We start from the raw sequence: 17,385 nt of genomic DNA, 5'->3' as shown, positions 1-17,385 counted from the left end.
CCATGTGAGACAGGGACTGTGTCCAACCTGATTAACTTGCATCTATCCCAGAACGTGGAATAGTGCTTGACCCATAGTAAGCTCTGAATAAATGCCATTATTATTATTCAACTATGAGAGAGAGAGAGAGAGAGAGAGAGTGTGTGAGAGAGAGAGAGTGTGTGTGTGAGTGGGGGGGGGGGGGGGGGGGGGAGTCAATGAGCGACCCATAGTTCCAGCCATATTGTGGACACAAAAAGGCTGATCCCTTTTGGGCTGTCAAGTTTGATGTTTGCAGTGCATGGAGTTGTTTTCTCTTTTACCTCCCGTCTTTCATTCCTTACCCACAGCCCCCTTACCCTGCATTTAAAGGACCTGGGACAATCCAGAAGTCACAATCACCCCATGCCAACACTTGCCAGCTCCAACTTCTGCCTGTCCCACTCAAGAGGGAAATGGCTCAACCACCACAATGGCAGGTGAGGCTGAAGGCAGGGTGCGGGGGGAAAGGGTGTTTAGCATTAAAGCTATGTGAATGGGGGCTCCTCACTAGCCACCCTACTTACAGCCTCTCCCCACTCCAGTCTGAACTTCATTCAGCTGTCTGGACCACTTTCCCAAATGTCACCCTGCACGTCTTCCCACTCCTCAGAACACCTGCAATGGTGCCCCTTTCCATATCAAGCAGACACCAGACCACTGGCTTTAAGGCACCCCCTCAGCTTTCTTCTTACTTAACCACTCTCTTCTCCCATTATACCCCAGCTTGCACACTTCATTCCGCCCAAGCTAACCTACTCATTATGCCTCGTTCTCTTCTCTCCTGCCTTTGAACCCTTGCTCAAGGCTTCCTCCTACCTGAAACACTGACAAACCACAGCTCTCATCTTTAAATCCCTTCTAAAATTCCACATACTCCACGAGGCTTTCCCTGATTAATTTTTCCTTGTGCCCTAATCTGGTGCTCCCTACAATTACCTTGGCCACATTTGTATTTCACTTCTGCACCCACACCCACCCATAACACTTCTGTACATAGTGACTTACATATTTTGCTATTTAAGCATTTACTCATCCACATATCCATCTTTCCTTTGTAGTCTCCCCATATCTGCAAAGTTTCTATGTCTGTCTCCCCAGCTAGACTGTAAATTACTTGAGGACAGGGATTACGTCTTCTAACTCTATTATACTCTCCCAAGTACTCAGTACAGTCCCTTTCACAGTCGGCACTCAAATATGATTGACAGAGCTTGCCAGAACTAAAATACATTATACAGTAGGCGGAGGGGCAAACGATGGTCCAATAAGGCATACTGTAACTCACCTGCTACCTTAGTCGATCACAACTTGGCACAAAGTCTTCCCATTCTTAGCTAACCAGTGTCATTCAATGTGTTGACTAAGCAGGAGCAGTATTAAGTCTTGTTTTCTCTATGCTTTTGTGTGTGTCTTTCCTAGGCTGTACGTTCTGCCTTCAGAATTTGCAAAGATCACCCCCTTAAAATAGCATTTATAAACACAGCAAAAGTCAGTGGCAATCAGTCATTTCTGAGCCTCAGAAGCAACGGACACTTTCTGTTGTCTGATTTTCTACTTCTGGTTTGGAGTTCAGTTGCTAAGGCTGGTTTCAGTCATTTTAAAGCTGTTTCTGCCATTTTTTCCTATTCCACAAAATTAAATAGAGCTTTTCTTCCTCACTGTTTAAAGTGAAAGATCCTTTACTATTTCCAGGAGCTAGAGGATGCCTCTTTTCTCCCATTTCTTTGTATTTTGTTCAGTATAAGTGAAAAGGTCTTAATTTCAATTTCTCTCTGTCACTTTAATTACAAAGTCGGCCCCAGTTACCCCCGGAAACCAACATTTTCAGTTTCTATTTCTAGTTAGTGATCACTGATTCTATTTTCAGTAACAGTCTGTGTGTTTGACTGTATTATAGTCAACAGGAGTTATGTGTGAGTATGAAGGCAGAATCTGGCTTATTTGGAAGCTGATCTGTGTAGGGTGCAGACTTATGTCTGTGTTTGCAAAATAGAGTTGAGGGTTAATAAGGGCAGATTTTCTTTTTAAAAATCTAACTGCCTAGGAGTTAGCTGTTATCAGATTTGACTCATGGAGCCCACCTCAGTGCGTTGCTAAATGAAAAAAACCTCGAGCCCATTTTGCATGAACAAGCACCTACTGAAAGAAGCAAAAACAATTAATACATCAATGATCAACTAGGCACCACCTATGTGTGGTATGCTACCAGGTGCTGAGGGAATTACAACGAAGACACACACATTCACACATACACTGCACCGAGGGTAGGGATGATGTCTACGACTCTATTGTACTGCATTCACCCAAGCGCTCTACACACAGTGAGCGCTAAGTGCATATGATTGATTGAGTCTTAGAATTTTTATAAAAATCTTTAAATGGTAAAACAGGAAACCTCTAAAAGCCTAAAACTCAAACAGGGCTTCTCCTTAAAGAGAGTAGGTATCAAGAAACCTCTCATCTCAAGTACACGTAGAGGTACATAGTCCTGTAGCCAGACCACCTCTGGGCGGTCACAAATGCACACAGCAGGAGTGGTGGATGAGATCTAGATGAACTGGACCTTAAGCTTGTCATAGGCAGGGCCCGTGTCTACCAACTGTACTATACTATCCCAAGTGCTTAGTACAACCATCTGCACACAGTAGGTGCTCAATGCCACTGATTGATTGATTGCAGGGCAGCTATTTTGGGAAGGTAAATTCGTAGCTGCTGCTCCAGGTTACGTCCTCTGAGCCCAAATGCATTGATGCTCAGGGAAGTGCAGTCTTCATGAAGATGAGGACTTCTCCCTGCAGCTTCAACTTCACCCCAAGTTGCTACTCAATACATCATCATCAATGGTGTCTACTTAGTGCTTTCTATGTGCAGAGCACTGTACTAAGCACCTGGGAGAGGACAATACAACAGAGTTGGCAGACATGTTCCCTGCCCCCAACGAGCTTACAGTCTAGAGGGGGAGACAGACATTAATGTAATTTATAATATATTTTAGACTGTGAGCACGTTGTGGGGCAGGGATTGTCTCTGTTGCTGAAGAGTACATTTCAAGTGCTTAGTACAGTGCTTTGCACAAAGTAAGCGCTCAATAAATATGATTGAGTGAATGAATGAATATAATTTAAAGATAAATACTTAAGTGCTGTGGGGTTGAGGATGGGGCAATTATCAAATGCCCAAAGGTCACAGATCCAAGCGCACATAAGGCACAGAAGGGAGAGGGAGCTGGGGAAAAGAGGACTTAATCAGGGAAGGCCTCTTGGAGGAGATGCAGCCTGAATAATGCTTTGAGGTGGGGGAGAGTGGTGGTCTGGCATATATATAGATATATGGAGAGGGATGGAGGACTGGGGGAGGATATGGGAAAGGGGTCAGCAGTGAGATAGATGAGATCAATCATATTTATTGAGCACTTACTGTGTGCAGAGCACTTACTGTGTGCAGAGCACTGTACTGAGTGCTTGGCAGAGAACAATAAAACAGAGTTGGATACAGTGAGTAAGCAGGTGCTAGAAGAGCAAAGTGTGTGTGCTGGGCTGTAGTAGATCAGTGAGGTGAGGGGGCGGGCTGATTAAATGCTTTAAAGCCAATGGTAAGGAGTCTCTGTTTGATGAGGAGGTGGATGGACAGTCACTGGCATTTAGGGAGTGGAGGTGTACTCTCCCCGATCCCTAAAATAAGGCTGTAGAGGGATATCTAGGCTTCCTTCTATAACTCTACTCTAGCTCATTTTCAAGGGAGGACTGTGGGACCAGTATGCAGACCACATATGGTCCTCTATTACACAGTTTCCTGGTCACTTTTAGTTACATATCTTCCATTTCTTTAAAATCTACAACTCACTTCATTTTCCTTTCTGCTTTCTGTGTGTATGATTTCTTTATCATGCACACTTGGCAACTACTTGAAAAATGGCTAACAGCCGTTAAGGTAAAAATTCTGTTAAAAGCAAGCTAAAGTTTGTGCAGGGGGAAAAAACAAAAATCAAAAAACCCTCTGATATCATCAAAACCACAGCTTTCAGGCAGCGGTACTTCTCACTGTCCTTACTCCTCCTGGCAGGGTTCTTGTCTGTTAGAGGTTATGCCACTGTTTTTTCAGGGTGAACTTTACAGGCCTCAAGCACACCAGAAAGAGAGTAGTAGAAGGAACACACTCCACTGCCCTTCCCAACATTGCTAAAATCCTCCCTTTCCTCTCCATCCAACTACCACATCTATCCAACCACTTATCATAATCCGCCTCGTTTACTTCATCTGCCTCCTCGCTGATCTCCCTGCCTCCTGTCTCATTCCACTCCAGTCTTTACTCCACCCTGTTGCCCAGATCATTTTTCTATAAAACCGTCCAGTCTGTGTTTCCCCACTCCTCAAAAACTTCCACCTCCTTGTCAAACAGAAATTCTTGACCATTGGCTTTAAAGCACTCAAACACCAGGATTAGAACCCAGGTCCTTCTGACTCCCAGGTCTGTTCTCTATCCACTAGACCACACTGCTTCTCACACCCTTACACTTGGGTCTGTATTCTTTATTCACCCCCATCCACCAGCCCCACAACAGCTACAGACACATCTGTCATGTATTTTAAATTCTGTCTCCCCTTCTAGACTATAAGCACCTTGTGGTTAGGGAATATGTCTACCAACTCTGCTGCACTGTAGTCTCCCAAGTGCTTAGTACAGTGTTCTGCTCAGAGTAAACAATAAATACAACTGATTGATTGCCCTTCAAACTTCATCTCCAGAAAGCACACAAAGACTAAGTGGTCAAAGATGGGGTAGGTCCCCCAACCTTCTCCTGGTACCTGGAGACAATGCTTAGTAGAGTGTTCTACATGCAGTAAGTGCTCAATAAATAGGATTGATCGATTAACTAGGATCCATGTCTCTTCTTCAACCATCCCATTCTACACTTGTTCTACTTAGGCTGGGCCCCATCATGTGTGGGTGATGTTAGAGGGCTCAACTTTTTCATGACTCTATTTGCTAATACCTATATGCATGCCATGCTGTGAGGTGCACAGAACATGAGAAACAAGAGATTTGCCCTCTCAATCCTGCCAAAATATGAAAGAATTTCAATGGAATGAAACAGTTGGGTTCTTAAATTGAGCTTTAATTTTACTATTGTGTGTTTTAAACCCCGTGGCTGAAAATAGCTTTATGTAACCATTTCTTTGGAATGGTGACAAACCAAGGGATGAAGACTGGGTGACCAAGAGGATTCTAGTAGTTTCCCTCTTGCGAAAGGTCAGTGGAGGGGAAGAACTGAGCCCAAGGAGAGAACAGGATTAATCATAAAAAGGCAGATTAGTTCAACTCCTCAAATACACCTTCTGCTCACAAACAGGGTGACAAACTACTTTAGGGTTTTCATATGAGCTGCTGTCATAGACCTGTCTGCACTGATGAACTACTGTTTAACTGTGGCTTGATTCAAAAGGAAGAAAACAGTCTCCTGAAAAAAAAATGGAGAAAATTTTGAAATGCTTCGCCATCTATCCGCATTGGGATCAACTGCTTATAATGACCTAGGGTGGTTGGCAATGAGGGTTAGAGGCAGCCCATGCTGCCTTCCCAATTCTGAAGCAATTTGGAGACCACAGCACTGTGTGCCTAGGGCTGGAATGTTCCATGGGGCCAGGTGGCCATCTTGATGAAGGGATCTTTCTGCAGTGAATAACTCCTCTGTTAAATCCAGAAAAGAAACAGGATGACTTGACAGACAGAGCATAGGCCTGGGAGGCAGGGGACCTGAGTTCTAATCCTGGCTCTGACACTTGCCTGCTCTGTGACCTTGAGCAAATCACTTCACTAGGCCTCCATTCCCTCATCTGTAAAATGGGGAGTCAATACCTTCTCACCCTCCTCAGACTGTAACCCCCAAGAAGGGACAGGGGCTGTGTCTATCTTGATAATCTTGTATCTACTCCCGTGCTTAGTACAGTGTTTGGCACATGAATGCTTAGTACATACATTATTAATTTTAGAGGCAATACCAGATTTCCTCACTGAAATGACTCTGTATTGACCCTTTGGTTCATCAAAAGAAAAATGACACTAAATGGCACAGCCAGTACTCTAGACCCCCCCCAGGGAGAGTGCTCATAGAAAATTTCTCAGAAGTAGGCTCCTTTGTCAAGAATTGGAAACTCCATCTGTTTGGAGTTTCTGTGCTAAGCAATGCAGTCTGGTGTTTAAAACAAGGGCTGAAAAAGTTCATTAAAGTAACAGTAATAATAATAATAAATGATTATGATAATAATGATATGGGCATACCTAGTTTGAGAGATTGCCTCGGCTAGAAACACAAACTTCAGCATAAAAATGAATGACTGGTAAAAAGCAGTTTTGAATGGGTGATGGCTTTCCTTAAAGCCTAGGTGCTTCATCATTTGGGGTTTGAGATGGGGGCTCACTTCCTTATTTTCTTTACGTTTTTGCTTGTGTCAAGTCAGACTGGGGCCTCAGGAATGACACGGCTGCTAAGGAACAGAAAAATAATGCCTCAGTGATGCCTGATGCACGAAGAGGCGAGCAGTGTTGCAAAATATCCACATTTCTGGCACAACGACTGAAAATGAATCATTAAACCCAAGTTCATCTTTAATTGTCAACAGAAGTAAACAGTTAAGTGAAGGAGAGTGCTTGGCTAGCTCACTGAGAATCTGGATAAGTACCTGGGGAACCAGGCTGGGCTTATTTCCATAGAGTGGGAAAAATATCTCCTAACCCCAGAGCTCTGCAATGCCCTGACCTTTTGCCCCACCCTGGGTGACATCACTGTCTCCCCTCCCCAGGCCAAGTCCAGTGGCCTATAATTCTGATGAGATAGTTCATGGAAAGCATTATTACAGGATCTTCAACCCACATTTAATTATCTCAGAACAAAGTGCTGAGAGAGAAAGGCAGGCTAAGAAAACTTACCTCACAATGTCAATTACTGACATGTGATGCTGTGCTGGACCCTATACAACACTGAGGTTAAAATTCCAAGTTTTACAGTACTGTTAGATATATGGACAAAATCAACTTTTGTGCTTCAAAAAACCAATGTTTCTTTATCAACAGCTTAGCTGCTCTCCATATGCTTTTTTTCTTTCTTTCGGTTATTTTGAGTACTGGCTTAGGCTTGTGGAAATGAGGGTAGGAGAAGGGTAAGGAGGGTTAGGTGCCCAAGTGAAAAGAAAATTTAAAGAGAAGTTGCTTCTGTCTGGATCTCCATTGAACCCTACAACCGCATCAGATTTGACAACCCAGAAATGAATGGTTCATTCAATAGTATTTATTGAGCGCTTACTATGTGCAGAGCACTGTACTAAGTGCTTGGGATGAACAAGTCGGCAACAGATAGAGACAGTCCCTGCCGTTTGACAGGCTTACAGTCTAATCACGGGCTTACAGTCTAATCAATGGTTAGGAGAGCAGAGCAACTGGAGAGACAGGAACAGTACTAGCAGCAATGTAGAGGGTAAGGGACAGGAAGAGCAGGAGGAGGAAATGCAGGAGGAAGTGGAGTGAGCCAACAGGCAAGAGGGCTGGGGCCTGAGAAGCCTGGGGTCAACTAAGGTGGGGGGAGAGGGAGTGAAGTGCCATAATAACAGTGGTATTCTTAAGCGCTTACTATGTGCAAAGCATTGTTCTAAGCACTGGGGGGGATACAAGGTGATCAGGTTGTCCCACATGGGACTCACAGTCAATCCCCATTTTACAGATGAGGGAACTGAAGCACAGAGAAGTTAAGCCATTTGCCCAAAGTCACACAGCTGACAAGCAGTGGAGCTGGGATTAGAACCCATAACTTCTGACTCCCAAGCCCGTGCTCCTTCCACTGAGCCATGCTGTTTCTCAAGAGAGGGCTCCTGGGGGAGCAGAGGTAGGGCAAAGATGGGGCTGAGGACAGCGGATAGGAAAAGAAGCAGGATTCAGGTGAGGGCAAGGACATTCAGTTGCAGTCTTTTCTAATGTTCAATATACTGATGTGTTTTCAAAACACTACAAACACTAAAGGTGCACTTAAAGAAATATTTTCCAGGCTTATACACTGGTTCACCTTGTTTTGAACTCTGGTTATATGAGGAAAAAGAAAAGAGAAATATTTTCTATCTTAAGACTATCTGCAATAAATTCATTTAAGAGCCCAAAGGTCAGATCTACCAGAGGCAAGAAGGTCCCACAGTTCTTTACTTTTCTGCCAACATTCTTGTCACAAATGGATGCTGGCTTGGGCTCAGTCAAGAACCCCTTCAGAGTCAATATGTGGATTTCTGACATCAAGGACAGAGAATAATAATAATAATGGCATTTGTTAAATGCTTACGGCCAAGCACTGTAGTAAATTCTGGGGTAGATACAAGATAAAGTCCCATCTGGGTTTCACAGTCTGAGAAGGAGGATGCCCAGGTAATGAATCCCCATTTTGCAGATGAGAGAGATGAGGAGCACAAAAGTGACTTGCCCAGGATCACATGGCGGTAAGTGGCGGAGCTGGGATTAGAACCCAGGTCTGACTCCCAGGCCCATGCTCTTTCCACTAGGCCATAATGCTGCCCAAGGTACACCTGAAAAATCTGGAGTCAGCAGAGATCCATGGATATGAAGGTCATGGGTTCTAATCCTGGCTCCACCGCTTGTCTGCTGTGTAACCTTGGGCAAGTCGCTTCACTTCTCTGTGTTTCAGTTACCTCATCTGTAAAATGGGGATTATGACTGGGAGCCCAATGTGGGACAGGGACTGTGTCCAATCTGATTTGCTTCTATTCCCCCCAGCGCTTAGTACAGTGCTTGGCACATAGTAAGTGCTTAACAAATACCATTATTATTATATGAAATGAGTATCCCAGGATTCCTAGGAATTTCTGACAGTGGACAAAGTGTGTGGGTTGAAAAGCAAGCTACCTTTTTCAAACTGTAATAAAGATATGGGATATTAATGGGAATAGAATGTGTCTAAGTTGGTTATCTCGCATTTACCCCAGCTCTTAGTAAGCTCGGCACAGAGCGCTTAACAAGTACCATTAAAAAAAAGGAGTTAAAGGCAGGTGGACTTAGTAGTGGGTTGGAGGTGTGGAAGGAAGAATGGAAAGGAAAGAACAGCCAGTAAGAAAGCAGAGAACTGGGAAGGAGGGGTTTAAATGTGGTAGGAAAAGGCAGTTTGGAGCACAGGGAGGAGCACAGTTCCCAAATTTGCCTCAGATGTGTTGGTAGGAGGCTGGTGCTGCTGATAAACTACAAAGTCTGAAGGAGTTTCAATTTTACATCTTCTGAATAGGTCACTCCCATGCCCACCCCCAATATCAGAGCCCTGCACAGGTTTGAAAACTGTCAAGGTCCAGCCCAATATCAGTCCTATCTGAGCCAGCCCAATCATATTTATTAAGCACTTACTGTGTGCAGAGCACCATACTAAGCACTAGGGAGTCTAACAGAGTAGGTAGACATGTTCCCTGCCCATGACAAGCTTACAGCCTAGGGTGGGGAGACAGACATCAATATAAATATATTATGGATATTTACATAAGTGCTGTGGGGCTGAGGGAGGGGTGATCGAGATCAAGGGGGAGGAGGATGGCTGTGACATAAAGCAATGATCCCTGGACCCCTGCAACTCTGAAGTAACTGCCAGTACCCACCAGAGAGGAGTCCCAGGTCACTTCTGGTCTAGGCTCCCTTCCAAATTGATAATGTGCCTTACCCAACGACCGCAGTGGGAGCTAGATAGGGGTGGAAGTGGAGCCGAGATGTTGGTCCTCCTTTTTTACCCCTGCTGCCAGAATGTCACTAGCCTCCTTTAACCCCAGCCTGGCTTAGCAGCCAGGAGTGAAGCAGGTGGTTAGTGTTGGAAGTGGCTGGGCTGGTGGGGGAAATCACAGTGCAGCTCCTAAGGCCAGGGCCTAGCTTGCAGAGAGGCTGTGGATCCGCTGACCTATCCTGGTGCCTTAGCCACTGAGGCAGTACAGCAGGAGGGACTGTGTGAGCAAGAGGTCAATGGCAAGAAAAAAAAAGACAGTGAGGCACAGTGAGTAGAGTGGTATTAGGGAAGCCAAGAGTGCAGGCTGGAGCTTGGGGGATCGCAAAGCAACATACATTTTCATCATCCAGAAAAGTGGGTTAATCTCACCTGTTTCAGTTGATCAGCCAATTGTGTTTACTGAACTCCTGCTGTCTGCACAGCACTATACTAAGGGCTTGGGAGAGTGCAATAGAGTTAGACACAATCCCTGCTCTTAAGGAGTTGGCAGTCTTAGTGGGTTGCCTATCCATGAAGGATCATTTCCTCCAATTCAGTGATTACTTATTTTTGTTTTGTTTTCAAGCCTTTAGTATGGAATCTTTGCCAAGATCTCTTGAAAATGGGAACATACTATGTCCTCTATCCAGACTAGTGATGTATGGTTTCCTCACAGGAGCCAGGTTGTGTTTCTCCCAACAGGTTGTGTTTGTGTCTAAGTGTTCATTCATCCTAAACTCAATGGCAGATCCTACTAATTTGCTGGGTTTAGAAGTAATACTTGCTGGTCTACAATTCCAGGAATCCTTTTTATAGATGAGATTTACATTGGATAGCTGCCAGTCCTCCAGTTCAGTGGTCATTTGTAACAATGTTACATATTCTTGCCAAGAGAGTTTCCCAATTTCCACTCTGAGTTTTTCAGATGTCTTGGATGGATCACAGACAATCCTGGTGACTTGTTTACCTCATTTATAAACTCAGCAAAAATAGTCTTTGTTCTTCCCTAATAACTTCCTCAGTAAAGATCAAACTAAAGGCTTCCTCGAGTCTCTTGGTTATTGCCTTTACATCTCTGAATGAACCTTTTATGCAGGATCGCTAAGTAGCTCAACTGATTCGCTAGCTGGTTTCCTGCTTTTGCTATATTTGAAGAATCTTTTACTATTTGTTTGGTGTCTTTTGCAAAGGGCTTTGAAACTCCTTTTCTGAACGCACCAAATTTTCTATTTGGATCTGACCTACCACCCTCCATTGGCTTTCCTATTCTCATTTGGGGGATGAGTTCTGCCCCTCTCCTTGATGACTTATTTTACTTTTCCAGTTAGCCATGCAGGGTTTCTCTTTTATTGAGTTTTTTTGGTACACACTTTACCTGGTTCTCATTTATAAACAGTCTCACTTTTTTTTTTAAAAAAAACTACTCTATCTTCTCCCTAATATTTGCATTTTTCATAGTGCTTTTTCCCACATTCAATATATTTTTGTTGGGTCTTTTGGGCTTCCTATCAACAGCAAGCATATTTAATTTCACTGGATTGTAATTACTATTGCAGAGCAGCTCTCCCACATAAACTTCCTGCATGAAGACCTGTCCCCTATTCAGAATTAAATCCAATATATCAGCTTTCCTTGGGGTTCTAAAACAAATTGTTCCAGACAACAGTCATTTATCCCATTTAATCCTTACTGCTAATTCTCATCCTGATGAGTTATTCGGCCAATTTGTGTATGGGTAATTGAAGTTTCCCACTATTACTACCTGCAAACATGTGCATATGTACAGGACACACACACATACACAGAAATACTTAAGGCATGAGCACACACAGAAACGCCCAGGGATACACAAACGTATATGGACAGAAAAGCAAATACAGAGGCACAGACACACAATTTTACACATAGAAACCCAACACCTCTAAACACAAGGACAGAAACACACATGTGGATTCAAACACATGTTGACAAGTGAATAGACATACAGGGGGACCGTCACACAGAGAGAGCAACAGGGCACAGGATCTGAAGAAGAGTGAGAAACCACCAAAAGAAAAGTAGGGAGAAGAATGACAAGAAATATAATCTAACATGGGTGAAGAAGATTTTCTGATAGGAAGAGAGGAAAGGCTGCAGCCTTGAATATTCACAATCCCACTGTGTAGTTAGCATTCTCTCCCAAATGCTTAGTGCAGTGCTCTGAACACAGCAAGTGCTTCAGAAAAACTATTGACTGAATGACAGCCCCTATGATATCCATATATAGAGAAGCAGTGTGGCTCAGTGGAAAGACCACGAGCTTGGGAGTCAGAGGTCGTGGGTTCTAATCCTGGCACCACCACTTGTCAGCTGTGTGATTTTGGGCAAGTCACTTCACTTCTCTGAGCTTGGTCCCTTATCTGTAAAATGAGGATGAAGACTGTAAGCCCCACGTGGGACAACCTGATCATCTTGTATCCCCACACCCCAGCACTTAGAACAGCACTTCACACATAGTAAGTGCTTAACAAATGCCATCATTATATATTTGCCAATTGGGCTGCTGGCCAGGTAAACACTTTTAATTCATTCTTTCTTTACTTGCCTCATACTTCCCTTTCTCATCCCTCCATTTCTCCCTTCCCACTCCTACCCCATTCCCACTCTGCCCATCCTCCTTTAATCATCCTTTCTCATAATTCCCCTATTTCCTCCCTCCGCACCCCATAATCCCAATCTATCCTCAACACATCACCATGACTCCCCGAGTCCCTCTCTAACCTACCCCCTGCCCCACACCAAGCTGACCCTGTGCTCTGTAACCCTGAACTTTCCCCTGCACTACACTTTTTTAAACTCATCCTGCCACAGCCATCCCTGTACCTGCCCAGCTTCATACAAGCCCATGCTGCCCAGGGTCCCCCAAAATCACCACTGTAAATGGGACCGGGGCAGGATGGGGAGAGGGTGACAATAGTCCCCTCCCCCATGCCTCTTCCACAGTTTTGAATGAGCTGACATGAGACAGGAAAGGGACAGGGATGGTGGAGGTAGAAAAAGTTAACGGACGCGCGCATGTGCACACACAAACACACACAGTTTGGGAGGTCAGCCCAGCGATCTGGGGTGCAAGGAAGCCATGAGAATAGCGAGGGGAAGGTTTGGGGTTTTCACAGTGCAAGAGAAGCAAAGTGTTTAAAGTATTAAAGAAGGGGCCAAAGGGGATAAGGAGAATGGCTGGAGAGAGGTCAGAGGGTGGAGGCAGGGAGGGCAGGATGAGTAAAGAGAAAAATGCTGAAAAGGCTTACCTGGCCAAGAGGTGGCAACATTTACTCCAAGCACACCTGTGATATAAAGTATAAGGTGCCCTTCTGATACTCACCTGCGGAGATGACCCTGTCTATCTCAAGCGATTGATCTCCTAAGGCCATGCCAGTAAGTGATCTGCTTACCAGGGCAGGATAGAAAGAGAGAGACAAGAACCTAGAGAGCCAACCTTGCTTCTTCAAAGGGGTATCGTCAGGGAACGCGTTGCTTCGGCGGGCCATATCTGGGTCCCGCACATCAAAGACTCTGCCTGCCCTTTCAACGTGCTGGCCGTGACTCTGTCCGCCTACTCACTTGTTGCACTCTATGCCTCAGAGGGAACATGGCTGGCAGAGAGAGAGGGCATGAGGTTCGGGGCCAACCACCAGGACTACAGTCTACTCTTTCTTAGAGGTTCTTGCTCCCAAAGTCAGCGAGACTAGACTGAAGGTCATCCGCCAGATTCAACAGAAGACCCCATCACTAGGTTGAGTGGGGTTGGCCAGCAAAGCAGTGGAGAGTCCTGATCCTAAAGGGTCCAGCTCCCATCCTTAGCCTCCCCACAGAAAGGACCCTGAGAGAAGGACCCTGGTTCTGGTAGCTACCACCCCAGTCTCCAGCAGCAGGGCAGAAGAGATAAGTCTGGTTAGACTAGACCTTTCCTCACCACATCTACCCTCCCTGCTTGCTTTCTTAAAAGAGAAAACATGGTCCAGTTGGCAAGAGCATGGTATCTAAATCGCCAAACCTGAGATTGTATTCAGAAGCAATTCAACCAAGTCATCAACTGGTGCCCTGAAATGCTTGGACAGCTGGAATTGTTCAGTCATGTTATGCTGAGGGCTTTTATGGTATCTGTTAAGCACTTACTACGTGCCAGGTACGGTACTAAGCCCTGGGATAGATACAAGCTAATCAGGTTGGACACAATCAAATTTATTGAGTATGTACTGTGTGCGGAGTACTGTACCAAGCATTTGACCTATGCCACATGGGGCTCACAGTCACAATCCCCAATTTACAGATGATGTAACTGATACACAGAGAAGTGAAGCAACTTACCCAAGGCCACACAGCAGACAAGTGACAGAGCCGGCCTTAGAAGCCAGGTCTTCTGACTCCGGGCTTGGGCTCTTTCTACTATGCCAGGCTGCTTCTCGGTAGAAGATCCAGTCTGCAGGCACCCAGCGGCCCCCTCCCCAGTGCCATTTGGCAAATACAAACTCTTTTGGAATGTTACACTATATAAATTACTCGGAAATGGAGAAGAATGTATTCGTATGGAATTTGAGACTTTTTTTTTTTGCTTTGGCAGCAAGCTTCGAGATTAGCACAGGTATTGCGTAGTACACTTGTAGACTGTAAATTCACACCCAACCCATACCCCTAAAGAATATCTACTTACCTGGGTTAACACAACCACATCTGTGATAGCAATTCGACTTCCACACAGTGGTCCTAAGTTGAACCATTCCATTTTGAAAATTTCTACCCAGGAGTTATAAGCCAGCACTCCACTTGATTTCTTTTGGTTTTTGTTCAGTTGAAGAGGATTGGGGTTTGATCTTGGCTATGATTTTGCAAATAACCACTGCCTGCTCTTTACTCACCCCTCGACACTGTACCCATACAGAAACACTAATTCCCCAACCTGCAACTTTGTTGTGGGTCCCGTCGGGTCAGATCGAAAGAACAAAGTACATGCCGGTCTCTAGACCAGACCAAGGAAAGGAAATAGTTGAGAGGCAGGCATACAGAGCATATTATATAATTTAGCCCAAGTTTCTAACTTCATTCTAACCGTTACCCAAAATACTCTCATTGCCAATTACTTACAGGATCAGCTGAGTTCTGTTTTAATTCTGCTGTAGAATCATTAGGTAAAAGATTTAAAATTATCCCAGCTAAGGCACTTCCTACTCCTTTCTCTGTCACCAATTCTGTTCTCAAACAAATTCTGAAAAGGGAAGTTTTTTTTTAGAATTCAGGAGTGAAACAGCTTGATATGGTGAAAATAATGCCTCCAACCCTCCCTGAACTCTGATATGTTTTTTTTTCTAATTGGCTTATTCCTGAAATTCTCTAAGAGCCTTCAGGATCAAGGAGGGCGAGGGAGAGAGAGAGAGAAAGAGAAAAAGAGAGAGAGAGAGAGAGAGAGAGAAAGAGAATTGGCCATACATTCCATATGGATTCGGAGGAATATGTTAAATGGATCCTTTTACATGCAAACATCTTATAATTACAGAGCCAGGTTTCCTAGACTTACAAAATCTTGAACCAGATAAGATATCCCTTCTAAATTAATCTACCCTGTAAGTGGTCTTTGATCTCCTAGGTGACATTACGAAACAGATCACTGAAATATACCAAAGGATTTAGCATCATTTTTAAGTCACTTCAATGAGAGGTTTTTTGTGTTTTGTTTTTTTTAAAAAAAAACCAAACTTTCATGTGTTCAAGGGCAAATCTGGCCAAACTCCTTACCCTTATTAGTACCCACAAAGGCAGTAACAGTTCATATTGTGTACTGTAGGTGCATTTTGCTTACATACTGGAAATCACAATTATGGCACTTACGCCATTTGAATCAATCGTATTTATTGAGTGATTACTGTGTGCAGAGCACTGTACTAACTGTATTGGTTCAGTTCAATATAACAGAGTTGATTAGACCTGTTCCCTGTCCACAGGGAGCTTGAAACCAATCAACGCAATTTATCGAACACCTTCTTGTGCAGAGCACCGTCCTATGTGTTTGGGAGAAATCTAGTTCAGAACACCAGAAAAAAACATTAAAAATGTTAAAAAAACACTTCCCTTGGGAATGAGTTTAAAGTCTAGATTTCTTCTTCTCCAGGCAGGGCCAGGTTAACATTAGCTCAACGGAGCAGTGGAGCCCTGGAAGTATTGGAACTTTTGCTCCTCCAACGCTAAGTACTCGCCTTTCCTTCCATGCCCAAAGGAAGGACCCTGAGCAACTAGATAGGTTACCACTACCATCTGGGCCACTATTTTAAAATTCTTTCTCCATTCTTTCTGCGTAGTTACCTTTTGCAGTGTTTCAGTTGTTTCCCTTTTCAAGTGGGATATTTACCAAAAAAACAGAGAGAGAGAGAGAAAGAGAGAGAAGACATTTTGGCCTAGAAAAAGCTTTGGTTATAGAATTGATTTCGGTCATCTTGGATTGCGTGCAGTTTACCGGCGGTTCGCACCAATTCTAGGCAGACCGGCAACCGATAAGCGAACTCTCCGATTTTAGCACTTCTCCCAACCGCCAACGGGCAGGTCCGTCAACTACTTCTCGGTCCCGGCTCTTCCCCTCCCCCGTTGATTTTTATAAAACGGAACTGAGACCGAGCGACTATCTTCGAACCGGCCTAGGGAGTACATCGCGACTTCGGGAGCCCCGGGATCCGGCGAAGGTTGGGACGAAAGCGAAGCGCTGGGGCAACGGGCCCGTGTGTCCCCTCCCCCCCTCCACTGAGGTCTCTCTAAGAAGGGCAAATTCAACTTCACGGCAATTTTAACTGTGAACGAGAGGCGATGCCAGCTGGCCCCGGCTAAATCCCGGGTGCTCCCCGCGACCCCTCCTCCCACACCCCCTCCACGCACTTACTTTTCCGCTGTCGTTGACTCCCAGGAGGTGATCCGGCAACACCTCCATGGGGCAGGTCCAGGTGGAGTGGACGAAAGTGCCTTTGAAGACGTGCGCGAGCGGGGGCATTAGAGAGGCGCACATGGCTGGGGTCGGGTGGCGGGGGCTGGATGTCCCGGTGCGCGGGAGCAAGACAGGGAGGCAGGGAGGCAGGGAGGCAGGGAGGCAGGGAGGCAGGGAGGCAGGGAGGCAGGGAGGCAGGGAGGCAGGGCTACTGGCGCTGCTGCTGCTGCTGCTGCGGGAGAGCGGGAGAGCGGGAGCCGCCGGACTTGCCGGTTCTAGCGCTGCCGGTGCTGCTGCTGCGGCCCCGAGTGGATCTGCCGGCCGCGGCCGCTTCCCTTTCTGGCCAGCCTGCCCCTGCAGGCCGCGCCCAGGGGCGGGCCCGACGCACGTCCTCGCCGCCTATTGCACGGGCTGGGCCCCCCCTCCCACCGAACGCTCGCCCCTCCGGGGTGTGGTTCCGCTCTCCGCCCGTTTCTCTCCTCCCCTGGCGGGGCGGGAGAAGGGGCGGGGGGGAGGCAACGGGGGGGCCGGGAGGGGCTGGGCGCGAGGGTTCCCCAACTGTTGGGTTCGCGGACCGAATCTCCCCAACTCTTGGAGCCGATCCCTTTATTCGCCCCCCCGCCTTCAGCAGCCCCGCGGCACTTAGGTCTGGATCCATCGTTTGAAAGCGCCTCACTTTCCTCATCTGTAA

The 17,385-nt window shown here is 45.6% G+C and overlaps 1 protein-coding gene across 1 annotated transcript in view; it reads right to left on the bottom strand.

Annotated features, from left to right (window-relative positions):
- Positions 1-16,893, bottom strand: part of GDA (guanine deaminase) — a 70,221-nt gene extending 53,328 nt beyond the window's left edge. The window contains exon 1 of the mRNA XM_029054954.2: positions 16,653-16,893. Within this exon, the coding sequence (XP_028910787.1) occupies positions 16,653-16,775 (123 nt within the window). The 5' untranslated portion in view covers positions 16,776-16,893. The remainder of the gene's footprint in view (positions 1-16,652) is intronic.
- Between the last annotated feature and the right edge of the window lie 492 nt (positions 16,894-17,385).

This window comes from Ornithorhynchus anatinus, chromosome X5 (genome assembly GCF_004115215.2).
Source record: "Ornithorhynchus anatinus isolate Pmale09 chromosome X5, mOrnAna1.pri.v4, whole genome shotgun sequence".
Classification (NCBI taxonomy): Eukaryota; Metazoa; Chordata; class Mammalia; order Monotremata; family Ornithorhynchidae; genus Ornithorhynchus; species Ornithorhynchus anatinus.
The sequence above is the reverse complement of the archived record's forward strand: the minus strand, read 5'-3'. Positions and strand labels throughout refer to the sequence as shown.